Here is a 27,685-nt window from a genome sequence, read left to right on the forward strand (position 1 = left end):
GGACATTTTTCAAGATGTCCTTCCTACAGTCTATATCTTCCATATCCTTTTCCACAGTAAATACTGATGCAAAATACTAATTTAGTATCTCCCCCATTTTCTGCGGCTCCACATAAAGGTCACCTTGCTGATCTTTGAGGGGCCCTAATCTGTCCCTCATTACCCTTTTGTCCTTGATGTATTTGTAAAAACCCTTTGGATTCTCCTTAATTCTATTTGCCAAAGCTATCTCATGTCCCCTTTTTTGCCCTCCTGATTTCCCTCTTAAGCATACTCCTACTTCCTTTATACTCTAAGGATTCACTTGATCTATCCTGTCTATACGTTAGATATGCTTCCTTCTTAACCAAACCCTGAATTTCTTGAGTCATCCAGCATTCCCTATACCTATTAGCGTTTACTCAAAAAAAATTAAGTCTTTTGTTTGAAAGACCTCTTAAATCTGCTCTTCTTCAGTGAAAGAATCTGAGCTGATTGAGAGGACACAGATGTGATTCAATGTCGGGCAATATTCTTGTGAATACATTCTACACTTTCCAAATTCAATACTTGAGCAGAGACCATTTCATGTTCTGACAGATCCCTGCAGTTTCAATTTCCTGACAATTTTGCTAAACTTAAACTGGACCTGGCTTTGGGGGGGGGGGGGGGGGGTGTGGAAGAAATGTATGTAGAATTTCGCCCTTCTTGTAAAGGCCCTTCACTTGGAATTGCATTGTATGCAGCCAACCCAAATTCCTCATCTCACATTCTCTTGATCTTCCAAAGCAGCTACAAGTATCCTTTTTTTTTCACTCATGGGTCTGTAACCCATTAAAAAAATTAAACAAGCTGCAGGAAAAGGTTTGCCAACTCTGGCTGGATATATTCTGGGAGATGCTATCACATAACCAAGCACCTTCAATTCCATGACACCAAAAATGAACTCTTGCAACTGGTTAACGAACACACCAATCAGCACATGTCCCTGTTTACCAATGTATCCTGGTTTGAAATAAATATACATGGTTTTGATCACACAGCATTGCCCTGTGGTTTGAAGGGCAGTGCTTGTCACTGGCCACTTAGGTGTTTTCCCCATTGTAAAAAAGAAAAAAAAATAAATGTATCCTGGTTTGGACCTGATCGTGCTGGTTGTCCGCAGCAACAATCCGCCTTTTTTCGGGTCCCCTGCTTTCCATGGAACTCTGCCAAAGTATTTCTCGCCTCACATTGCTGCTTTAACTAACTCCCTTTCAGTGACCACAACCGACTCTTCAGAATCTATTTCCACCACACTCTTAGACGTCTTTTCCAGATCGTCAGCCACTCACTGCGAAATTACCAAATAAAAACCCAATTTTTTTCCAACTTTGGCCGAGAACATCCACACGCCAGAAACAAATGGCAGACAGAAAATACGTTTCACTGAAAAATTAAGTTCTCGATGTCGGCTTATAGTTCAAGCCGACGGCTTTGGAAAAGACCGTAACCCCCAGAAACGCCTTGCTGGATATTTTCTACAATGGACGACCAGCAAAGGTCGTTTCGTTCGAAGGCGAGTTTCCAGCCCTCACCAACGGTCGACTGTGGTGCGTGCTGGGAAGGGCACGTGACGGTGGGAGGACCGGAGGAGTCCTCCACCCTCAACACGACCATCGGAATCATGTGACCACGGGAGGCTTTGGGGTTCTATCGCGTGACGGTAACGGCCGCAGTGATGGGGTCTGTGGTGGACATCAAGCTGAAACGGGCGAATAAAGTTTATCATGAGGGGGTGAGTGACTGAGTGCAACGTTTTGCTGCTTCTTACTGTATGCAATACTTGCCGTATTCCTTGGGTGGGTGAGGGAAGACCACTGCATCGTCAGTGGGGTATGTTTACTTTGGAGCCATGGAATAATCGAGTATGGAAGAGGCCATTTAGCCCATCGAGTCTGCACGGACAGTCTACGCTGAGTTTAGTCCACTCTGAATTTCTTCCGCTTCCACCCCCAGACAAACCATTCCATTTTCATATCATGTATAGTGCCACTCCGTCTCAGGGATGGATGGAATACTGTGTCAAAATGAGGGCTGTTGATGCTGGAAAGTCAGAGTCGAAAAGTGTGCTGGAAAAGCGCAGCTGGTCTGGCAGCATCCGAGGAGCAGGAGAGTCGACTCTAACAAGGTGTACTGGGTACCTGCTGATAGCTTACAGCCCTAGGCATTTGCGGGTTCTAAAAAAGTAAAAGTATTGCAGATACTGGAAATTTGACATCAAGAGGGAAACTTGACAAGGTCTGGCAGCATCTATGGAGTGTGAAATAGGGTTAATGTGTTGAGTTCATGATGGTTTGAAACTATGATGAGTCATATTGGGCTCTGAAATGTTAACTCTGTTTCTCACTTCAGGGATGCTGTCATACCTGTAGAGTTTCCCCAGCTCTTTTGTTTTATTGCTGAAACCGGAGTGGATAAGGTTGAAATGGTTTCCTCCTCTTTCTCTTCATTCCAAAGAAAGTTTTTACATTTAGCTGAGGCTCTGGGGAAAATAGATTTGCATTTGTGTAATTCTTTCCCCCCACAGCCACTGAATGTCTCAACACTTCGTATTTGATGAAGTACGTTTTGAAGTATATTTGTTACTGTGTTGTTGAAAATGTGGCAGCAATATGCATACATAGCGGTGTGATCACTGGACACTTGGTTTTTCAAATGATTTGAGGGAAAACTATTGACCAGTGTACTAAGGATAACTCATATTCTTCACAACATTTGAAATAGGACAGAAAGCCCATCGACCCTGCTCCCCTTTTCAACATGGTCATGCCTGGTTGTTTATCTGTGATTCTCCTCCATAACTTGATACCTTTTATGTTTATTTCTTTTCTTTTTAAATATATCCAGTGACATCACCCCTTCACCCTTCTATAGTAGACTTCCACAAGTTTGCTGCTCTGAGTGAAAATGTTTTTAATAGGAGATGGCAATGTAAAGTTTTTTACATTGTACCTGCAAGACAGAGAAACATACCCACCCACCTAACCCCGGGCATCCAATTTCTTGAAGGCCAGTGGAGCAAATTAACCCCTTAACATGTCAGTGGAGGGGAGCTGGAATGCACTGTAGGGATAGTTGAGATGGGACATCTCACAACTTTTGAACGAATATTTGGATAAGTATGCCATAACATTCAAAGTTACGGGATTACGGTAGACTTAGTGGTTTTGGTACAGACTTGATTAGCTGAACTACGCCCTCAGTACAGTATAATTCTATGAATGGTGTATTTTCTGATTGTGGTCTTCATTTAACACTTTGTTAATATGGGTTATAGTGCGATTGAGTTGATCACCTCTCGCAGTGCAAAAATCAAATTTATTAGAGCAGAAAGAGCTGAAAATTAAGTTAGCTTTACATCCAACAATGCAAGCTGAAATGTTTTAGCTGAGAAGTTGTTATTATGTAGGTCATTAACTCAAGAAAAATAGTTTAGCAAGTAGATGCTGGGATCAGATGAATATAATTTTTTTATTAAAATGCATGTCATTTTTTTCTACCTGATAAAGGCTTGGATATTTGAATGTCACATGTTTATACGTAAAAGTTTATTGAGTCATTTTGAAGAGATCAGTACAGCAGATTGGTGGAGATTGGGGAGAAGAGAGGTATTGGAGTGGAAGGGATGCATTTCAGAGTCAGTCATGTGATGTCATGCTTGAAATCGTGATATGTTGGTGTTAAGTAAAACAGATGAAACTGAAGTTTAAACCTTTATATGTTCTTATGTTGTGAGAGCTGTGGTTCTGAAATGTTTGTTTTCCATTGACCACTTGTATCCTGCAGACCATCTGTGGGTCATACCTCACCTGATTTGCTTGTCAGCCAGTGTGTTTTTTGTAAAAAAAAAAGACACAACTAGTAGGAAGAATTATGCTTTTTGTGAGATATCAGGAAGGTGATTGTTGGGTGTCCTGTTCCAAATTAAAACCTTAAATCTCAAGTGGGCCTCCAAATTCTGCCAGTTCCTCATGGTTCTCAGTGAAAATGAAATATTCAGGCTTTCCGATCTAACATAAGTTTATATACTTGTTGCCGTGCCTCGGGTCTGGGTTCACCTGTCCTGGAGTTGTCACAATATATCTGAGTGAGTTGATGAAAATAACTGAGACATACAAGGCTATGGGCCAAGTGTTGGAAATTGTGATTAAAATAGTTCAGAGGTTGTTTTTAGCCAACGCTGATGCAATTGGCTGAAGGAACTTTTTCCATGCTGTAGATCTCTGTACACATCTTGCTTATATTGTTACACATTCTTTGACGTCGAGAAATAATTAAAATAAACAATTTCAAGGTCAGTGTTTGTTGTTCATCTGTATTTGCTGATAAATTGAGTGGCTTGACAGGTTATTTCAGAGGGTGAAATTGCTATTGGTCTGGACCCATGTGGGCCATGTCGGGTAAGGATGTCAGATTTCCTTCCCTAAAACACATTGGTAAACAGATGGCTTTTTTAAAATGACAATTACTGAATGGGTTTTCAATTCCATAATTTATTTATTAAATTCAAAGTCCATCAGCTGCTCTACATAGAACATATAACAATATGCTGTAGTTGGGCATTTGATTACGTAGATTACTTACAGATTACTTACAATGTGGTAACAGGCCCTTTGGCCCAACAAGTCCACACCGACCCTCTGAAGAGCAACCCACCCAGACCCATTCCCCTATATTTGCCCCTTCACCTAACACTACAGGCAATTTAGCATGGCCAATTCGCCTAACCTGCACATTTTTGGACTGTGGGAGGAAACCGGAACACCCGGAGGGAATCCATGCAGACACTGGGAGAATGTGCAAACTCCACGCAGACAGTTGCCTGAGGTGGGAATTGAACCCAGGTCTCTGGTGCTGAGAATCAGCAGTGCTAACCACTGTGCCACCTATGGAGTTGAGCCCTTGTCACTCTGAGCATTAACTTAGGTCCCTGGATCACGAGTCCAGTGATGTTGCACCACTGGTTTGTTCTGTCATGTGTCCATGGAGTACTTGGTGGACCCTTGCAGACCATCAGTGGTTCCCAGACCACACTTGGGGATTTACAGTGTTAGATGTAACACTATAGCATATCTCTCCTTTCCCTACTCTTGACCTTTTATGATGTTTTACCACGTTAAAAACAAGTTATGCTTTTGGTAATATCATCCAAGGGGTGATGAGACTGAGGGGTAAAAGTGATGAGGAACTAGAAAGAAGATTATAATGTTATTCTACTCTAATTTATTCAAGAGGTTTTTAAAGATTCATTTGATGCAAGAGAGTTGAGAACCACCCAAATCTGATATTTAGGTATTGTAAACTCTTAATTTTTTAACTGGATTACTAATACATACCAGAAAGATGGATTCTCCAGGGGTGCATTATTTGGAGGCCAACGTGCACCAGTTAAGTCAAATCAGTTGGAGTGTTTTGTTTGAATTTGATGACTGAGTCTGTAGCTGGGTTATTTTATCACTATTTTTGTACATTACAGTAAATTCTATCAGGGATCTTAACTCAGCTCAATCCTGCTTTCAGCTACATAATAGAAAGCAAAGAACTGAAAGTGCTGGGAAATCTGAATCAAAATCGGAAGAAACTATTGCTGCATCTGTGGAGAGAGAGAAATCGAGTGAATGTTTTTGAGTTCAGTGACCCTGTTTCAGAACTGCTTTCACCTGATGTTTTCGTGCTTGCACTTTCTGGGAGGAACTATTGAATTCCAATTAGGGATGGGAGATCCAACTGTTTCCTGCTCCTTTCTAATCCAGAGATATTAAAGTTAAGTGGTTTTGTAGCAATCTTCATACAGAGAAAACACATTGAGAACTTTGCCTGTGTCAGTGAGGATTGATAAGATCTGGTCGTTACTTTGTCAGCATCAAGGTCTGACCATAAGAAATAGCTACAGGAGTAGGCCATTCAGCACCTCAAGCTTGCTCCACCATTCAACAGGATCATGGCTGATTTGGCACTCCAAGTTTCCAGTCCTTACCTGATTATCCTACAGTTCAATAACCTCTATCTCCCTTGGCCTTAAATATACACAGGAAGTCTGTCCCCACAGCTCTGTGATTAAGATTCAGCCCTCTGTGAGAAGAATTTCCTCCTCACTTTAGGCTACTGTTGGAATATTGCTTGCAATTCTGGTCTCCTTCCTATCGGAAAGATGTTGTGCAACTTGAAAAGGTTCAGAAAAGATTTACAAGAATGTTGCCAGGGTTGGAGGATCTGAGCTACAGGGAGAGGCTGAACAGGCTGGGGCTGTTTTCCCTGGAGCATCGGAGGCTGAGGGGTGACCTTATACAGGTTGACAAAATTATGAGGGGCATGGATAGGATAAATAGACAAAGTCTTTTTCCTGGGGTCGGGGAGTCCAGGACTAGAGGGCATAGGTTTAGGGTGAGAGGGGAAAGATATAAAAGAGACCTGCGGGGCAACTTTTACATGTAGAGGGCGGTACATGTATGGAATGAGCTGCCAGAGAAAGTGGAGGAGGCAGGTACAATTGCAACATTTAAGAGACATTTGGATGGGTAGATGAATAGGAAGGGTTTGGAGGGATATGGGCCGGGTGTTGGCAGGTGGGACTAGATTGGGTTGGGATATCTGGTCGGCATGGGCGGGTTGGACAGAAGGGTCTGTTTCCATGCAGTACATCTCTATGCCTCTATAAGACTGTTAATTCTGAAACTGTGCCTTCAGGTCCTGTACTCTCCCATGAGAGGGAACATCCGATCAGCATTTATTTCTCAAGCCTCTTACAAGTCCTATATGTTCCATTCTTCTAAAGTTCAGTGAGCAAAGTCCCAACCTGTTTAACCTTCCCTGGTGAGACAATCTCTGTGCTAAAGATCATCCTAGTGATCCTCCTCTGAATTGCCTCCAATACAATAACATCTCCCCTTAAATAACGGGACCAATACTGCTGGTATTGGTTTATTCACCATAGGAAATAAATTTTTAAATTTTGACGGATTTTCAAATTTTTGTTCTGTAATTTAAAATCTACACACTGAATATATTTTTAACTTTCTTATTTTGAATTTTCAACCAATCTTATGAGGAAGGATTGTATGCTAGGAATGGCATAATACCAACAATGCTAACTCTTCTCTTTAATTATAACTATTACTGTTGTAAAATTAGTTAACAGGTAGGACTAGAAAGATATGCAATCTTAAACTGTTTTGTAGTTGTAAATATTGAATGATCTGTGTTTATCACTAAAACAACTGCTTTACTATTTTACAGTGAGGAGATCCTGAATCCATGCTTCCATTACTTTTTTTGCTCTTGCCATTTCAAATCCTTTGGTTGGAAGAATATTGAAAGACAACAAAAATAGGGTGCGTAGTTCTAAAGAGGGTGCATAACTTCCTTAGAACTTATCTGAAGGAGTACAGATGACTAGACAGGCAGAGATAGTAATTAATGAAGTTTAGTATTCTTGGCTTTAATAGGGGCACAGAGTACAAGAACAAAGGAGGGGGTAATGGTCTTGTACAACACACTTGTTAATTCTGTGTACTTTGTAGGCGCCACGTTGTAGGAAAGATGTGAATGGATTGGAGAGAGTGCAGAAGCGATTTACAAGAATTTACAAAAATCCAGGTATGAGGAACTTGAGTTATGAGGATAGATTGAAGAAGTTGTGACTGTTCTCCTTGGAGAGAAGGCTGACGGGAAGTCTGATAGAGGTTTTCAAAGTCATGAGCGGGCTGGACAGAGTACAGAAGGAGAAGCTATTCTCTCTTGTAAAAGGAACAAGAATGAGAAGACGTAAATTTTAAAGTGACGCACAAAAGAAGCGAGGGTGATGTGAGAAAAAGCTTTATTCACATAATGAGTTGTTAGAATATGGAATGTAGTTCCTGGAAATGAGTTTGAGACCCATTCAGCTGAGGCCTTTAAGAGATAGTGGATAAAAATTGAGTGACGAACAAAGGCTAAGCAGGTTGGGATTCCACTCACAGGAGTTATGAAAAATGTGAGGAGTCTCACTGAAACATACAGAATTCATAAGAGGCTTGACAAGGTAAAAGCTGAGAGGATGTTTCCCCCCCCCCCCCCCCCCCCCCCCCCCCCCCCCCACTCATGGGAGAGTCTTGTACCAGAAGGCATTCTCTCAGAATAAAGGGGTGTCAGTTTATAATTAGGTCAGCCATGGTTCTTTTGAATGGTGGAGCAGGTTCAAGGGAATAAATGGCTTACTCCTAACAGTAGTTAGCACCTCCAGGTGGTCCAATTTCTTCCCACAGTCCAAAGATATGGAGGTTGGGTGGATTGGCCATGCTAAATTACCCTAGAGTATCCAGAGACGTGGAGGCTAGGTGGATTAACCATGGTAAATGTGGGGTTACAGGATCTGTGTGGGATGCTCTTCAGAAGTGCAGACTCGATAGGCCAAATGGCCTCTATCTGAACTGAAGGGATTCTATGATTCTATTTAACTTGAAATTTTAAGCAAAACTACTTTTTGATTTTCATCCCTCAACAGAATGATCAAATATAAAGTTTGATTTTCTCAGATATTTGGAGAACAACTGGCTCCTATCTTTGAAAATCTTTTGAGGCAGTTTGCTCTTTGGGCAAACCTTGTCAATGGTCATTTGATCTTTCGAGATTCAATCATAATTCCTGTTGGTGACACTAATATTTGTTTGAGTACTCGGTCGTTTTCTGTTGTCTCTGTTTTCCCCCACATAAGTTTTAGTCATGAGGATCTGAAACCTGAATACAGGCGGAGGTAACTAGTTGTCAGGAGCAGATATTCTTAATAACTTAAGTTATTAACAGAGGTTCTTAATAACTTTGGCAATAAGATGGCTTCTCGCTGCAAATAACATGACAAAATGGCTTCGAGGCTACAAATTGACAATTCTGCTAAAAGCTGCATAAAATGGCTTTTAAGTTACTAACTTAATTATGCTATAGCTGAATAATTAACTAACTACAGTCTGCTTCAATAGAGATTAGCAGTTAATGCTCCCTTTACAGCATAGAAATAACAAGACTAGATAAGACATTACTGGCCATCCTAATTGACCTTCAGATCCAGGTGCAATGGCTGAGTTAGTGAGATAAGCGTGGCCTGAGTGTTGGAGAACAATGTTGGTTCCCAGGAAATATCATTGGACCAAGTAACTGTCAAATAAAGCAATATCGGGTATTGATTGGTAATTATCTGAAGGTACTATGTGATCGTAGCTTGTACCTTTAGAGTCATAGAGATGTACAGCACAGACCCTTCGGTGCAACCCGTCCATGCTGACCAGATATCCTAACCCAATCTAGTCCCACCTGCCAGCACCCAGCCTATACCCCTCCAAACCCTTCCTATTCATATACCCATCCAGATGCCTTTTAAATGTTGCAATTATACTAGCCTCCACCAGTTCCTCAGGCAGTTCATTCCATACACGTACCACCCTCTGAGTGAAAAAGTTGCCCCTTAGGTCTCTTTCATATCTTTGCCCTCTCACCCTAAACCTACGCCATCTAGTTCTGGACTCCCCCACCCAGGGAAAAATACTTTGTCTATTTATCCTATTCATGCCCCTCATAATTTTATAAACCTCTATAAGGTCACCCCTCAGCCTCCAATGCTTCAGGGAAAACAGCCCTAGCCTATTCAACGTCTCCCTCCAACCCTGACAACGTCCTTGTAAATCTTTTCTGAACCCTTTCAAGTTTCACAACATCTTTCCAATAGGAAGGAGACCAGAATTGCATGCAATTGGTCTCCTAACCAATGTCCTGTAAGCCGCACCAAGACCCAACTCCTGTACTCAATACTCTGACCAATAAAGGAAAGCATACTAAACACTGTCCCATCTACCTGCGTTTCGACTTTCAAGGAGCTATGAACCTGCACTCCAAGGTCTCTTTGTTCAGCAACACTCTCTCGGACCTTACCCTTGAGATTAGATTCCCTCCAGTGTGGAAACAGGCCCTTCGGCCCAACAAGTCCACACCGACCCTCCGAAGTGTATAAGATCTGCTAAGATTTGCTTTCCCAAAATGTAGCAACCTCGCATTACCCAAATTAAACTCCATCTGCCACTTCTCAGCCCATTGGCCCATCTGATTAAGATCCTGTTGTAATCTGAGATAACCTTCTTCGCTGTCCACTATACCTCCAATTTTGGTGTCATCTGTAAACTTACGAACTATACCTACTGCTCATTCTGTAAGAAAAGTATAAAAATGTGTTTGTTTTGAGCTATGTGCACAGCTCCTCCAAGGAACAGGAAGTGTATAACTTCTGGCTTTAACCTGTCTAATGTGAAAGCTGTCAGGAAAAGTATTTCAGAAGTCTGGAACAGCAAGAAAACAACAAAATGTTCATTGAGCTTTAGCAAGTGAAGTGGCAGTTTCAGTTCAGATTTAAATCTCAGATATTTGTGGGAAACAAATGCTGAATATTTTAAAATAGGTTCTCCAAATGGAACTTCCCAAATAACACAGTCAGAATTACAGTGGCAACTTTGGTCGAGATCAACATTCTTTGAATTTGCAATATGAAGAGGGCCAATGAAGTCGAAACAATAATTGACAGAATTTAAACAGCTCAGCCTCGAGTTCTGATACTCTCCAGAAAAACTTAAAACATCAAGCGAAAAAATATTTTGTGAACACTCTGCATTGAGAAAACAGCAGCAAAGATATTTTAATACAGTACTCTCATCTGGCTAAAGAATGACCACTGACCCAACTGTTTTTTTTTATTGAAACAGACATTGCAGAATTTGAAACAAATCAGGGGCTCAAGGCACTCAATCAATTTGTTTTAAGGTTACCAGTTTAGTAATTTTTTTAAAAGAATGTAATATTGTACAATTTCAATGTAAAAACAAAATCTGCCCCATTACGTAGCCCACCAAACACATGGAATTGAGATCCTGATTCAAATAAGGCAAAACGGTTATTTGAAAAGGATTTTCTGAACCAGCACTTTAATAAACCAAAATTTTGAAACATCAAACATTCAAACTTTCCTTTTTCAACCAAGTATTAGTGCAACCTTAATTTCAGCGTTTCTCATTTTTATTTTTTTGACCAGACCTAAACGTTGAAATTCTAAATTGGAGAAAGGCCAATTTTGATGGTATTAGGCAACAACTTTCAATAGCTGATTGGGGGTAAATGTTCGCAGGTAAAGGGATGGCTGGAAAATGGGAAGCCTTCAGAAATGAGATGACGAGAGTCCGGAGACAGTATATTTCTGTTGGGGTGAAAGGCAAGCTGGTAGGTATAGGGAATGCTGGATGACTAAAGAAATTGAGGGTTTGGTTCAGAAAAAGAAGGAAGCATATGCCAGGTATAGACAGGATAGATCAAGGGGAGCCTTCAAAGAATATATAGGCAGTAGGAGTATACTTAAGAGAGAAATCAGGAGGGCAAAAAGAGGACATGAGATAGCTTTGCAAATAGAGTTAAGGAGAATCCAAAGGGTTTTTATAAATACATTAAGGCCAAAACAGTAACGAGGGACAGAATAGGGCCCCGAAAAGATCAGCAAGGTGGCCTTTTCTTTTGGAGCTGAGGAGATGGGGGGAGATACTAAACGGGTTTTTTGCATCAGTATTTACTGTGGAAAAGGACATGGAAGATATAGGTAGGGAAATAGATGGTGACATCCTCAAAATGTCCATATTACAGAGGGGGAAGTGCTGGATGTCTTGAAACGCATAAAAGTGTATAAATTCTAAGGATCTGATCAGGTGTACCCTAGAGTTCTCTGGGAAGCTAGGGAAATGATTGCTAGGCCTCTTGCTGAGATATTTGTATCATCGATAGTCACAAGTGAGGTGCTGGAAGACTGGAGATTGGCTAACTGGTGCTGCGGTTAAAGAAAAGTGGTAAGGGCAAACCAGGGAGCTATAGACTAATGAGCCTGACGTTGGTTGTGGGCAAGTTGTTGGAGGTAATCCTGAGGGATAGGATGTACATGTATTTGGAAAGGCAAGGACTGATTAGGGATAGTCAGCATGGCTTTGTGCATGGGAAATCATGTCTCTCAAACTTGATTGAGTTTTTTGAAGAAGTAATGAAGACAATTGATGAGGGCAGAGCAGTAAATGTGATCCATATGGACTTCAGTAAGGCGTTCGACAAGGTTCCCCTTGGGAGACTGGTGAGCAAAGTTAGATCTCATGAAATACAGGGAGAACTAGCCATTTGGATATAGAACTGGCTCAAAGGTAGAAGACAGAGGGTGTTGGTGGAGGGTTGTTTTTCAGACTGGAGGCCTGTGACCAGTGGAGTGCCACAAGGATCGTTCTTGGGTCCTCTACGTTTTGTCATTTACATAAATGATTTGGATGCAAGCATAAGAGGTACAGTTAGTAAGTTTGCTGATGACACCAAAATTGAAGGTGCATTGGACAACGAAGAGAGTTACCTCAGATTACAACAGGTTCTGGACTAGATGGGCCAATGGGCTGAGAAGTGGCAAATGACTCAATGACTCTCACCTATCCCATTTCCCCTATTACAGAGTAGCTCAGTTGGTTTTCAGCTGGTTTGTGATGTAGAGTGACACCAACAGCATGGGTTCAATTCCTATACCGATTGAGGTACCATGAAGGAATCTCCATCTCAAGCTCTCTCCTTGTCTGAGGCAAGTGACTCTCAGTTTAGATGACTACCGTTGAGAGAGCAGACCTATGCACTGGTATGAGTATGGCAACTTTACATTTCACTGGAAGGATTGTACCAGTTTGGAACACTTTTCCACAAACAGTATTTCATTTTAGATTAATCATTGATTTTAAAATTGCTAGGGTTTTGTTAGGTGGGCTTTGGAGATAGGAGAAAGTGAGGACTGCAGATGCTGGAGATCAGAGCTGAAATTGTGTTGCTGGAAAAGTGCAGCAGGTCAGGCAGCATCCAAGGAGCAGGAGAATCGACGTTTCAGGCATAAGCCCTTCTTCAGGAATTAGGCATTTGGAGATAAGTCCCAGATGTGACAGTATTGAAGAATGGAACAGCTTTAAAGAGCTTCATGACTTTCTCCTGGTGCTATGCTATGAACATATGTACAGACATATGAATTAGGAGCAGGAGGCCATCTGACTGTGGCCTCAAGTTCACATTACTTGCTACCAACACCCTTGGACACCCCTGTTAGTCAAGAAGCTATCTAACATTGCCTTAAAGATATTCAATGACCCCATCTTCACTGCTGTCTTGGGAAAGAGAGGCTCACAAACTAACACCCCTTTGAGAAAAAAGGTTCCTCCTCATCTCTGTCATCAATGGAGGACCCCTTATTTTTAAATTGTGTTCCCTAGTCCCAGTCCCACCCACAAGGGGAAGCATCCTTTCAGCATTCACTCTGTCAAGTCCCCAATATCTTGCCTTCGTCTCATTCTTCTAAACTCCAATGGACACAGGCCTGTTTGTCCAATTTTTCCTGATGACTCCTCTTCAGAAGATATTGGATTTGAAACATTACCTTTTTCTCCCCTCCACAGATGCTGCCAGACCTGCTGAGTTTCTCCAGCATTTTCTGTTTTTATTACTTTCCTATCTATTTTTGTGGCAAATTTTGCAGGGATACATTTGGTCTTCATAAGAACATGAGATAAGAACACAAGAACGAGCAACATAATTTATACAGATTATACATAATTGAGCCTCCAGCAGTTGATCCATGTGGTACACAACTCATCATATACTGCCTGTTCAAAACCTTCCGATTATGTCAACCCTATGTTTCCTATTTGCTTTTTCTCCCCACAGTAATATTTTACTGTCTACCGTGAGCTCTCATTTTGCATAGTAACTTTTGAAATGGCACTTTGACTAATGCCTTCTGGAAATCTAAATACAGTATATTTACTAGTTGCCCTTTATTGGCCCTGCTTGTAACTTCCTCAGAGAACTCTAATAAATTAATCATGCTTTATTTCCCCTTCACATGTTGACTCTTCTTTAACTCCTTTCACTTTCTTCAGATCAAAGATGTGGCTGTGGGTATCTGCATGAGCCCCAGTTACATTGTCTCTTTATGGGGTCCAAGGTACATTCCTTGTTCCAATCCTACTCACGTCCCTCCCCACGGCTCTTTATCCAGCACATCAATGAAATCATTGGTGCTCCTTCCCTCTTATCTGAAATTGGAAAACATTTCCAATTTTCAATTTACAATCTACACTCATCTTCACCTCATCCATCACTGACTCCTTCCTTTCTTCCTAAATATGGCTTTCTGTTTCTGGGGATGCACTGTCTACTAATATACAAACCCACTGACTTCCACAATTACCCGTGCAGGGCTATACAATCTCAGAGGTAAAAACAATAACTGCAGATGCTGAAAACCAAATACTGGATTAGTGGTGCTGGAAGAGCACAGCAGTTCAGGCAGCATCCAAGGAGCAGCGAAATTGACGTTTCGGGCAAAAGCCCTTCATCAGGAATCTCACACCCTGCTTTCTATAAAGAACCCATTCCATTCGCCCAGTTTCTCCATCTCCGTCACATTGTTCTACAGAAGGTCCTTAAGAATAGAATTATAGAATCATACTGTACAGAGGAGGCCCTTTGGCCCATTATGTTTATACTGACAAAAATCCATTACTACATAGTCCCACTTTCCCACAGTAGGATCATTACTTCGCATTTTATGACACTTCAAGTGCTCATTTATGAGTTTACCTGCCTCAACTGCACTCCCAGGCAGTGCATTCTAGACTTCCCTACGACTCTGGGTAAAACATGTTTTCCCAAATTGCCTCTAACCCTGTTTTCCAGACTCAAAAAATGCTGCAGAAACTGAGCAGGTTTAGCAGCATCTGTGGATGTCCACCACCTTTTTCCTCAACTGAGGATTCCCAGCCACTATGGTTGACAGGGCCTTTTAGTTATGTCCAACCAAATTCTTGCATTTCTGTTTTCACCTCTTCTCTTCTCTCTCTCAACAATTATAGGGTTCCCCACTCCTCACTTACCACCCCACAACATCTGCATCCAAAGGATTGTAAGGCATCATTTCAGCCACCTCCAGTGGGATGCCATCGCCAGAGTCAAATTCCCCTCCCCTCCCTTGTCAACATTCTGCAGGGATAGTTCCCTCTGGAACATGTTGAATGACTCCTTCTCCACTCCCAACACCTCCCTTCACCACCACAGCACCTTGCTATGCCATCGCAGGAAGTGTACTATCTGCCCATTCATTTCCTCCCTCATCACTGAACCAAGGCTTCAGACACACCTTCCAGATAGATGAAGCAGTGATTTACCTTCACTTCATTCCATCTCATCTACTGTACTCACCGCTCACAACATGGTCTCCTCTACACTGAAGAGACAAAATAAAGCCGGGCAATTACTTTGCAGAACATCGAAATTCCATTGGTAAAAAGGACCCCTAGGTTCCAGTTCCCTCCCACTTCAACACACCACTGAGTTGTCTGGCCATAATTTCTATCTCGAGGCTGTGAATGTTTTCCTGAACCCCCCCCCCCCCCCCCCCCCAAGCCTTGTCATCACATGGGCTATTTTCAGCACAGCAAACCCATGTTCTCCTATGAATGGTGCTCATTATCAGTGTTTCTTATTTCCTGGTATACCATTATCCATTCCATAGTTTGCTTAACTGTGTATCTCCGCCTATCCACTCACTCCTTCAAGCACTCCTCCTCAACCTCTATCTTCAGCATAGATTACCACTTTTCTCCACCTCCTACTAGAGTCATAGAGATGTACAACACAGAAGCCATTTAACAATATTGGAAGAATTCAGTATGTAACATCAGTTAATAAGGTGAAAAAGTATTCATATGTGAAGTCATTTGTTCATTGTGTAACAGCAGATGGCTTAATCTTTCCTGTTAATACTTGTTGATTGTAATGGTCACCCAATTAATACACATGTTGCCTTATCTGGATGCTCCTCCTGTAAAATGACTATATAGTTCATTGAGAAACTGCTGTTCTAGAGGAGACTATGAACTCTTGTCTCTGTGCACATGGACAATCATTCTCTCTCCTTCCAGGGCCTGGAATAAAGGTATACTGTGCTTCTGAGCATTTTCCTTCAACTAAGGGTGGAAACAGGAGGACAATATTTAAACTGTATCCACATTGCCACCAGTGAAGTAAAACACAATCTTTCTGTATGTCAAATATCATTACACATACAGAATGGAGTTGTAAAGTTGGAGGATGACTCTGAATTGACTTCAGGTGTAAACTTGCAGTGTATTTTTAAGAGGGTATTAAAATTAACTGTCAGTTGATTTTTTTTTCATGGCCTACAGGTCAAGTATTGCACAGAAGAGTACAACCTTTCCTTAGGTAAGAGAGCAGAACTGTGCACTGCGTGTTGTCATCGTAGCTCAGAAACAGAGTCTCTTTATATCTGTTAGCATTCTTGAATATCCGAGCACTCTGCCTGCTGTTCTCTTAGATCTCCGTGCTTTGTTTAGGTACTCCACATTACGTGAACAGATTGAAAGGCTAAGACTGTTCTGCTAGGCGATGAGAAGGTTGAGTGAAGTTTTGTTAGAACATTTGAGTGTAAACTGAAAACATAGAGATAAACTATTTCTGTTAGCATTATAGGTGTTGGGATGTCATGTTCATAGAATAATTGAATCCTTACAGTGTAAAAGCAGGCCAAATTTGGCCTACCAAGTCCAGACCAACCCTCCAAGGACCATCCTTTCCAGACCGCTCCCCCAATCCCTGTAACTTTGCATTTCCCATGGCAAATCCACCTAGCCTGCACATCCCCAGACACTATGGGCAATTTGGCATTGCCAATCCACCTAACATGCATGTCTTTGGACTCGGGGGGGGGGGGGAGGGGGAGATCCAGAGCACCTGGAGGAAACCCACACAGACACTGGGGGGGGAATGTGTAAACTCCAGAAAGACAGTTGTCTGAGAGGGGAATCAAACCAAAATCCTTGGTGCTGTGAGGTAGCAGTGCTAATCACTGAAGCACCTTGCCACCCTTAGGGTGCTTGGCAAACTCAGTTGTGAATTTACAAAGGGAATCATTCTCCTACACACTCTCAAATAATACATTCTTGAAAAATCATTTGCTATGAATATTTTTTCCTTCATGTCACAATTAGTTCTTTCCACAATCACCTTTAATTGACATTGTTGTACAGGAGGTTGAAAGTGAGGACTGCAGATGCTGGAGATCAGAGCTGAAAAATGTGTTGCTGGAAAAACACAGCAGGTCAGGCAGCATCCAAGGAGAAGGAGAATCGACATTTGGGCATTCCTGCAGAAGGGCTTCTGCCCGAAATGTCGATTCTCCTGCTCCTTGGATGCTGCCTGACCTGCTGCGCTTTTCCAGCAACACATTTTTCAGCAGGAGTTTGACGAGGCCACTTTGGCGTACTATGTACAGTCCTGGTCACCATCCTTTAGGAAGGATATTACGAAATTGGAGAAGGTTCAGAAAAGATTTACAAGGATATTGTCAGGACTGGAGGATTTGAGCTATAGGGAGAGGCTGAATAGGCTAGAACTCTCTTCCACTGGAGCATAGGTTGAGGGGTAAGCTTATTGAGTTTATAAAATCATGAGGGGCATGGATGAGGTGAATAGTAAAGATCTTTTCCCGAGGTAGAGAAGTTCAAAACTAGGGGGCATATTTTGAAGGTGAGAGGAGAAAGATTTAATAGGGACTTGAAGGGCAACTTTTTCTCATACAGGGTAGTTCATATGTTGAATGAACTGCCAGAGGAAGTGGTAGATCCAGGTATGGTTATAACATTTAAAAGATTTTTGGACAGGTACTTGAATGGGAAAAATGTAGAAGGTTTTGGGCCAACTGTAGGCAAGTGGGACTAGTTTAGTTTTGGAAACTTGGTCAGCATGGGTGAATGGGACTGAAAGATCTATTTCCATGCTCGATACATTTATGGCTTTGAAAAAAATGTCAATTAAGGTAATTGTTGAAAGAACTAACTGTGGCATGAGGAAAAGAATATTTACAGCAAGTGAATTTATCTGGGGTGTATTTCTTGAGTGTGTTGAAAGATTTTATTGTGAATTTAGAAAGGGAATTAGCCAAGTACCTGAAGGGAGAATTTATGGGGTTACACGCGAATGGTAGGAGAGACATTTAACTCCACATTCCTTGTTTTGCGATCACTTTTGAAGGAGCTGACAATAGATTTGAGTATAATTGTCACAGATGATGGCCCTGCACTTTCACCTCAAGTAAGCTATCCCTCTCCTTTGTGTCTGAATCAATGTAAAGCTACATTGGGAGATTTGTGTATATTATAGTGGGTTGGAGAAGGAACTGATGTTACGAGTGGGGAAGGCACTGCATTAAAGATGAGCCAAATTTTAATTTATTTGGATGTCACCAGATAAGAACAGGAAGCTGGCTGCTGGAATTTGGAGCTAATCTGGTAATTACAGACCAGTTAATTTAACATCTGCAGTTTAGAATCTTCCATTACACCATATTTTAGGTAAATTTAGAAACAACCAGCATAAACTTCAGAAGGTTTGACTGTGCTCAATGGTCCTCATATAATTGTTTGAATTGGTGCCAGACATAGCAGATACGGGAAAAGCAATGTACCTGGACTTTAGAAAAGCCTTTGACAAGATACGACTTGGGAGAATATTAGAGAGGCTTATGGAGTAATGAGTAATTTTTAAAAAATTAGCAAACTAGATTAAAAATTAGCTGTGGAACTTAAGGGAATATATTCAACTGTTGAAAATGGGTATTGGTATATCAATTGGTTCTGTTTCAGGAGCACTTCTATTCACTGTGTATGTGAATAGGCTGAGTATATTCCTGGAGAATGGTATGAACATTTTTGCGTCATGGGAGAAAGGAGGTATAGTTTACTCTTTAGAACCTAAAGAACATTTGAGTAGAATATTGCAGAAATGTGTAATATCTTGGGATAAAATGTACATAAAAAACAAAGTGCTCAGACCTCAGCAGGTCTGGCAGCAGCTGTAGAGCAAAAAGCAGAGTTAATGTTTTGAGTTTGATTTGACACCTTCTCAGAACTGACTTGCTGGTGTGGTAGACAAATCCTGAGAGTGGAGGCCTTTCAAATAATAAACTGTGTGGAACGAGTGAAGAGAAACTGTTTCTAATGGCAGAAAGGTTGATAATCAGAGGAAGCAGATTTTATCTCTGGTTCATTTGACAAATAGGGAGATATGAGGTGATCGCAGAATTATAAAAGAAATCAAGGCATTGGTTTGACTGGAAGATAATATACGTCAAGGAACATAAGGTAACAGGAGAATTGGATTTTCTGTGAGTTGACTGTATCTTAACAGATTTGGATGAGCTGAAGTTTATGAATGGTGGGAAGTTGGCAAGTGAGGTGGAGCCAGTGTTTAGAGACTAACATTTGATAGGAAGTGCTGGAAACAATAGCTTCCAATCTTCCTGGTACTTCGTTGGAAAAATGTTAATTTGCTTCTGCATTAGAGATAAGCAGTGTGATAATTTTTAAGCAGTAGAGGGTTCAATAGAAGTGTTTGTAAGTTTGGCTATTTGGGCCATCAACATGTGTATGTGTAGAACCTGATGTTCTGTTTTTGGATGATGCTGCTGAGGCTGAGCATTTAAGTGAGAATTAGGAGCCAAGGATAAGTCCTTCACAATGCCACAGATGACAGGAGCAGGAAAATAATATGGAGACAGTCAGGACTGCAGATGCTCGAAGTCAGAGGCAATAAAAAAATGGAGCTGAAAAGGCACAGCAGGTCAGGCAACATCGGCGGAGCAGGAAAATTGGCGTTTCAGATTGGGGCCCTTCATCAGGTTCCTTTGATGTGGTTGACTCAGTTGTTTTACGATTTGATTCACCGCCGAGGGTTTATAGGAGCTTAAGAGTCAGGGATATCAGTCTTGAGGTTAGTTGAGAGCAAGATTTATACCTCTATGTTGAGGAAATCTGTCAGCATGTTGTTGAGTTCCAGCCGCTTACTGCAGGTGGCTCAGTGGTTAGCACTGCTGCCTGACGGTGCAAGGGACCTGGATTCAAATTCCATCTTTGGTGACTGTGTGAAGTTTGACGTTCTCCCCATGTCTGTGTGGGTTTCCTCCAGGTGCTCCGGTTTCCTCCCACAGTCGAAAGATGTGCAGGTCAGGTGAATTGGCTGTGCTAAATTGCCCAAAGTGTTCAGTGCATTAGTTAGAGAGAAATGGGTCTGGGTGGGTTAGTGTTCGGAGGGTCGGTGTGGACTTGTTGGGTCAAATGGCCTGTTTCCACACTGTAGGGAATCTAATCCAATGAATTTTGGCTTGGCCTCCCATCGATTCCTTTTATCTGTTGGTTAAGGTGATGCAGTTAATCCTGTGGCTACAGCTACATAAGAATGGAACCAACAACTTCAGTCTCACCATCGTGACAGTGGATAGACATTGAAGGCGGATTGATAATAAACTGTGTCAAAGGTTGCTAACAGATGTAGAGCATTGGATTACCTTGACCTGCGCATGTAATTTGTGAATAAAAAACTGAAAGAACTGCGGATGCTGTAAATCAGAGACAAAAATAGAAATTGGTGGAAAAGCTCAGCAAGTCTGGCAGCATCTATGGAGAGAAATTAGAGTTAATGTTTTGAGTCGAGTGACCCTTCCTCAAAAATTTTCATTTCTTTCCACAATTGCTGATAAACCTACTGATTTTTCCAGCAATTTCTATTATTGTCTCAGAAATTTATGACTTTGAGAAGAGTAGTTTCAGTATTGATGGCAGCAGTCACCTCCATTGGATGGATTCAATCAAAGCATCTTGGGAAGGGGGCATATATATTTGCCAGGTAATGCACATTTGATGACTTTGGAGAGAAAAGAGAATTGGAGATCAGGATTTTGAATCTAACCAGGGACCCCAGTCCAAAATGGACAGCGGATTTAAAATTAAAAATATACTTTGTGGGCTGAATGGAAGATCAGCTGACCTGCATATTGCATGAAATGATACATGAATAGCACACTTAATCAAGGGTTGACACCATTTATTTTTCTTATTTCTTAAATTAACTGTTTAAAAGCTCAGCAAAAGCTTGATAATTTACTTCGCTGTTGAATTTTGTTGGAAAGTTGCTTTATAATATCAATAAGTGGCAGATGCTAATTAGCAGAACTGCTAATTAAAACAAAAGCAAGTCCTCATGAATTTGTCTGTAGCTTATGTAATGGGTGACACTTACTGACTAGTATCACCTTGAAAATTACCCACTCCTGACATAACATTGCTTGCTTATCACTACTGCAGGACAAAGAAAATATTGAGTTTGGAACCGAAGGAAAATGCTTTGATCGCCTGGGAGATTAATAATTGGGCAGAAACAAAAAAAAGCTTCACCCTGTGCTGCAAAATAAAATCCTTATTAAAGAAATCAACTGCATTTTGTACCAATCCTAACATAATCTTATTTGAATAGTTTTTGTGTTTCTGAATTGATCTAGTTTGCTGTGCAGTTAATAGTTTTAAATCTGTTTACAGAGTTGAAGCAGATACCACAGATGAACGCTCTCATTTTTAAAAATGCAGCTTGCCATTCAGATAGCTCAAAAGGCTTACCTGTTCAGGAACTGAGCCATCCAGACTGCAATGGTTGTCAGTGTAACCTGCTCTGTGCCCATTTAACCAGTGTCAAGAGACAATAACAGTACAAAGATTGCCCTGGATGAGGTTGGATTCCGTCTCCTTATCATTCAGGAAGTATGTGTCAACAAAACTGGTGAGTGTGGGACTGGACTCGGCTGTGATGATTTCCATGGATGAAATAGTACCCTGTTAAGCCTCGTGCTCTATGTAAAGTGAGCACATTGACAATGAACTGAACGTCTTGTGATGTCAGAGTCTAAGTTGGAGTTGAAGAGAAAACATGGAAAACATTAAGCTGCATAAAACCAATTAGCCCCTCTGATGCTATGTTACTAATTCTGTGTAGGTAAAGTGCTTGGAGTTTATTTTTCCTTGCACCATGTAAGCTGTAAGGAAATACAGGTTTTCGGTCTCTTGATGTTTTACCCTTGTCACACTCATTCGTTTGCTGCAATATGCATAAGTAATGAAAGATTAGACTTTCAGTTACATTGCGATGGGAACTAGTGAGAAGGGACCCTTTGGGCTATCAGGATAGATTAAAACTCAGAACTCCTGTTCAATATTTGCATCAAGTCAGCTTCAGTCATGTGCTGAAGTTACTTTGCAAGAGGTTGCTGGATGTTTTGTCATCTTAGGAATAATGGGATCACTTCCTTCCCCTTCCTTTGTCCCCATCTTGCACTCTTGCCTCAATTTCCTCCTTGACCTGAAATTAATGTGTTCTATTGAGTAAGTGGGGAAGGGGTGGTGGAGTATTCGTGTGATCTCATGGGGACTGACAACCCTTTGTTACTGTGCCTCCTGTAAGTTGCCCTGTAGAAAGTTCTGAAGTTGATGAACATTATTGTACACTTAAAAAATAAATGACTTCTGTGTAAAGAAACTAATGGGCTTAAAATTAAAAAGTTTAGTAGGCATGTCTTTGCTGCCCTCTGGTGATAGGAAGATGCTATAACCACTTTGGTATGCAGCACTCCAAAAGCTCATGCTTCCAAATAAACGTGTTGGACTATAACAACTCTGGTGTTGTGTGATTTTTAACTTTGTCCACTTTGCTATAGATAACCTTGGAAACTGGACCTGATCAGGCAGCAAATGATGCAAACTCAGGATGGAAAATGTTAGGTTATTTCAGGATGGGAATCTTTCAAGATAACATTTCAACATATTTGGACTTTTGTGTTTCTAGTATCTATGGACCTATATTACTTGCAATTTTCTCCTATTTTATGGGTATTGTGTTGGAAAACTGAAGAATGCAAATCTGTGCCTTCTAAATGTTTCCTTTTGCCTATGGATACTCCATTAACTGCCTCCTCCTAAGTATATCTTATAAAAACAGTTCTGATCTTCTGTCAATGAATTAAGTCTGATTCTGGTATCCGGTAGCTTGATTGACTTGGTGGCAGAAACACACTTCCATTGGTAGTCTTTCTTGGCTTTGCATTGATTTTTCATATTGCTAGTTCTTTGAAATCCAGTCATTGGGAGCTAGTGCTGTTCACAGGTATGTTGTTGGGGTAAACAGCTGTAAATGATTTTACTGACCATGATTAGATACACATTGGCTACAACCACTGTGATGCTAAAGCATTTGGTTGTCAAGATTAGATTAGATTCCTCACAGCGTGCAAACAGGCCCTTTGGGCCAACCAGTACACACTGACCCTCTGAAGAGTAACCCACCCAGACCCATTTCCCTCTGACTAATGCACCTAACACAATGGGCAATTCACTGACCTGCACATGTTTGGACTGTGGGAGGAAACTGGAGCACCCGGAGGAAAACCTGCACAGACACAGGGAAAACGTGTAAACTCCACACAGACAGTCACCCGAGGCTGGAATCGAACCTGGGACCCTGGTGCTGTGAGGCAACAGTGCTAACCACTGAGCCACCGTTTGGAGGTTTTAGGCCAAGCAAGTACTTGAATATTTATTCTCTTGTCTAAAGAACCTGCCGAAATCGAAGATAAACATGTTTATGATCAAGCAAACATACTCTTTAAACACAAGATTTTCAAGTTCTGGAGAAGTCATATTAGACTCAATATGAACTGTTTCCCTTTACTTAGATGCAGCCAGGCCTGAGTTCCTCCAGCATTTTCTGTATTTTTTTTTCTCAGCTTTTCACTCTTGGATGTTGATCTTTCAGCTGCCATGCCCTTAGTTTCCCAAATTATTTCTGAAATCTAAATGTTTCTTTTCAAAATTTACAACTCTTTAATTCAATTAGCCTGTCTTTGTTTTCTCATTCTTCCACAGGACGGACTACTCTTCACAAAGAAGAAGAGAAATTGCTGGAAAGGCTCAGCAGGTCTGATGGCATCTGTGGAGAGAAATTAGTTAACATTGAGTGGCCTTTCCTCAGAGCTTTTCCAGTAATTTCTGTTTTTGTTTCTGATTTACAGCATCCGGAGTTCTTTCGGTTTTTATGGGCTACTCTTCATTCTCTTATACATTTGGAATATATGCAAACATTCCCCTTCTTATGAGAGGTTCTGCAGGTGGTTCTCAGTTCAGCTTTTTCTTCATAATTCTAGTCCATATCTGTGGAAATTGAGTACCAGACTGAGATTCAGTGATGTAGAAGACTTGAACTTAAGCGAATGTGCAGATAATCCTCAGGTGTGATTCTTTCTTGTGATAACTTGGTGGTGTAATGATGATTTGGAGATGCTGGTGTTGGACTGGGGTGTGCAAAGTTAAAAATCACAACACCAGGTAATAGTCCAACAGATTTAATTGGAAGCACACTAGCTTTTGGAGTGACGCTCCTTCATCAGGTGATAGAAGGAGCAACACTCCAAAAGCTAGTGTTCTTACAATTAAACTTGTTGGACTATAACCTGGTGTTGTGTGATTTTTAACTTGGTGGTGTAATGTGTTGCTACTTTTGTGTTCTACTTTTCAATTTTAAGAAGCACATTTCCTGCTCCTCCATTCCTCCATTCCTCCAGCTTCCTCTTCCTCTTCCTCTTCCTCTTCCTCATGTTTGCCCTATAAACGGTGCATAGCAGGTTCATTAGAATAGTTGGGCGAAACTGTATATATTATGCTCAAAACAGCAAAAGCTGGAAGTAACTAGCAGATGAAGCAGCAACTGTGGGGAGAAGAAAATGCTAATATTTCAGATTGTATGCCCTTTCATAAAATTTACATGAGCTATTTCCTCTGGGTCAGTTCAAAACATTGGAGGTAACCCTTAAAACTGGAGCTGTTCTATTTAGGTGGTGGTATCAAAAAGCACTCTTTCACCATAGGATGCAGGAACAAAGCAAGCAATTCAGCCTATCAAGTCCACGACCTTATTTGATGAGATCAGGTTGAACTGATAATCTTCACTTGCACTTCCATGCCTTTTTTTGCAATGTCTAGCACTATAAACACTGTCTGTCTCAGCTCTGAATATATTTAGCAGCCCAGTCTCAACCTTCTGTTGTAAAGAATTCTACAAATTCACTACTCTCGGAAGAAATTCTGACTCATTTCTGTTTTAAAAAAGTAATCACTTATTCTGCCCTCTGGTTCTGGACTTTTCCACATAGGGAATCGACCTTTCCATATCTACCTTGTATGATTCAATGAAGTCACTTTTCATTCTTCTAGATTACAAAAAGTAAAAGGTCAATCTGCTAAAGCTAAAACAGAAATTTCTGGAGAAACTCAACAGGGTTGGGTGCATTCATGCGGAGAAAGCAGACTCTGTTTTGGGTCTGACAACCCTACCTCAAACTCCATCTGCTGAACCTGTCCTTATAAGGCAGGCCCTCTATATCTGGTATTAGTGTAGTGAACCTTCTCTGGACTGTCTCCATTGCCAGTATATCTTTGTTTTGATAAGGGGCCCAAAACTGCTGTAGTCCGACTTGTACCTTGTGTAGCTTTAGTAAGATTGCCCTGTTTTTAATGTATCATTCTCTTTGAAATAAAAGCCAATATTCTGTTTGCCTTCTATTTTCTGCTAAACTTGTATGCTAGCTTTTCTATGATTATACACAAGGACTTCCTCTGTGCTCCAGCTTTCTGCAGTCTTTCTGTACTTAAGTAATATTTAGCTCCTCTAATCTTTCTGCCAAAGTACATAGCCTCACATTTTCTGATATTATATGGGAAAGTTTTATTTTCCCTATAGACTTAATCTGTCTATTGACTACCTGTATCATCCTCACAACTTGCCTTTACACTCATGTTTGTGACAGCTGCAAACTTAGTGGTAGTACATTCACTTCTGTCATCATAAGTCTTTAATATGTATTCAAAGCAATTGTAGCCCCAAGACTGATTCATGTGGTGTTCCATTCTTTACGGGTTGCTATCCTGAAAATGTCTGCTTATTCCAATTCTCCATCTATTATTAGTTAACCGATACTCTATCCATGCTAATATACTACCTGCAAAACCATGAGCTCTTATTTTATTCATTAGTCCACCTGGTAGTAATTTATCAAACTCTTGGAAATCCAAATATGACATTCTCTACTTGCCCTTTATCTATACTGTTTGTTACCACCATAAGAAATGCTGACAAGTTTGTTAGGCATGATTTTTCCTTTGTTTGATCATACAAATTTCCAATTGCTCTGCTATTACATCCTTTTATAATAGACACTGATGTTTTTCAATAATGGATGTTAAACTCATTGGCATATGGTGGGGGGGGGCTAACCTGTTTGTCTCCTTCCCTTTCTAAACAAGGGTGTAATAGATGCTGATACACTGGCAAATTGATCCATCAAGAATGCTCCATAGGCTTTTATTCCCATATTTTTTGATTCCAAAAGCTTGCAATGCTGGGATATTTTCCTTTTTCCCTACAGAGGACAGGTCCCTGCCTATGAATGTAATTTCTCAGAAGCATAAATGAACCAATTACAAGCTCGAATTTTAATGTTAAGTTGGTTGTTGTTGTAATTCCTGGCACATGCTAAGGGTGTCTGCTGAAAATTTTGTTGAAGGAAGATACGTGCTGCCGATGCTTTTCCCATCACGCTCATCAGGACGGACACAAGAATTCCAGATGTCACTGGGAACAAGAAGTTTTGCAAAATAAGTTTTCTTTAGAAAATGCTCATTGATTGGCATGTTGACTGATTAATTAATTAGACATAGTTTTGATTGGTCTTGAAAAGAACTTCTTTCAAGAACTTCTTTTAAGTTCATTGCAGAAGGTTGATGCAAGTGGCTTTATTCCGAATGATAATATGCAAAGAACTGAATTTTAATGATTGCGTTAACACGTTTATACTAATAGTGTGTCTGGTTGAGTAGTGGGGCTTGATTATCAGTGATTTCCTCTGGTCAAGCTTTTAACAAAGAAAAGTGTCTTTAATTAACCTGTTCCGACATGTTATGACGCATCTAGGGCAGGTGGAATTTGAACCTGGACCTTCTGGTTCTGACAGAAGGATGTCAAACTGTGTCAAACAAATTATTGTTTAAACAACCAGTTTAGGTATGTTATGATATACCTGCTGGGGCAGTTTGGAATTGATCTTGGGTCTTCATTTTCTCTATAAATGTGAACATGGGTAGGTTCCCAATTAATTTTCATTATCTGAATAAAAGTAACAACACCCAATTGTTGTATACAATTTACAATGTTGTGATAATTAAACAGGTGACAAATCTCTGCATTCATTGAGCTGTCTTTCCACATGCCAGGAGAATGTTTTAGCACTTGTTTTTAAAAGAAGTGTACAATAAAATGGTTTGCTGATAGGTGGGGCAAGCTAAATGGTATGAAATGGAATAAATAACGGCAAGACGTTATGATCAGTACTATGGCTCTTTTGCAGGAAACTCTGTCTGGAGTCGTAATTTTATCCAGTAAAGAAGCCATTCAACACCAGGGAATCACCTTGGCCATGGATGGAGTTGTTAGCCTGCAACTCAGTGCAAAGAGTGTTGGTGTATTTGAAGCTTTCTACAACTCTGTCAAGGTATGCAAGGTTGTCCCCACTTCTTTCCTCTTTAAATTAGCTAATGGTGACAATAAATCTTTTAAAAATTATATTTCCCTTGCTTGGTGTCTATTGTAATAACTGAACTAATATCGCAGCACTTAACTGGGAATGTATGCCATTTTTGGAGGAGAGCTG

At 40.8% G+C, this 27,685-nt stretch overlaps 1 protein-coding gene across 2 annotated transcripts in view; it reads left to right on the forward strand.

The window, feature by feature from the left end:
• Window positions 1-1,579: 1,579 nt before the first annotated feature.
• The window catches only part of vps26c (VPS26 endosomal protein sorting factor C), a 52,056-nt gene continuing 25,950 nt past the window's right edge, over window positions 1,580-27,685 (forward strand). The window contains exons 1-3 of one of the 2 annotated variants that reach the window (XM_072585691.1): window positions 1,623-1,756; window positions 21,477-21,714; window positions 27,383-27,526. In XM_072585691.1, the coding sequence (XP_072441792.1) occupies window positions 21,661-21,714; window positions 27,383-27,526 (198 nt within the window). In that variant the 5' untranslated portion in view covers window positions 1,623-1,756; window positions 21,477-21,660. Of the gene's footprint in view, window positions 1,757-21,476; window positions 21,715-27,382; window positions 27,527-27,685 lie in introns of both variants that reach the window. The other variant, XM_072585690.1, reaches the window with a different exon arrangement.

The sequence above is a fragment of the Chiloscyllium punctatum genome, chromosome 15 (assembly GCF_047496795.1).
Source record: "Chiloscyllium punctatum isolate Juve2018m chromosome 15, sChiPun1.3, whole genome shotgun sequence".
Classification (NCBI taxonomy): Eukaryota; Metazoa; Chordata; class Chondrichthyes; order Orectolobiformes; family Hemiscylliidae; genus Chiloscyllium; species Chiloscyllium punctatum.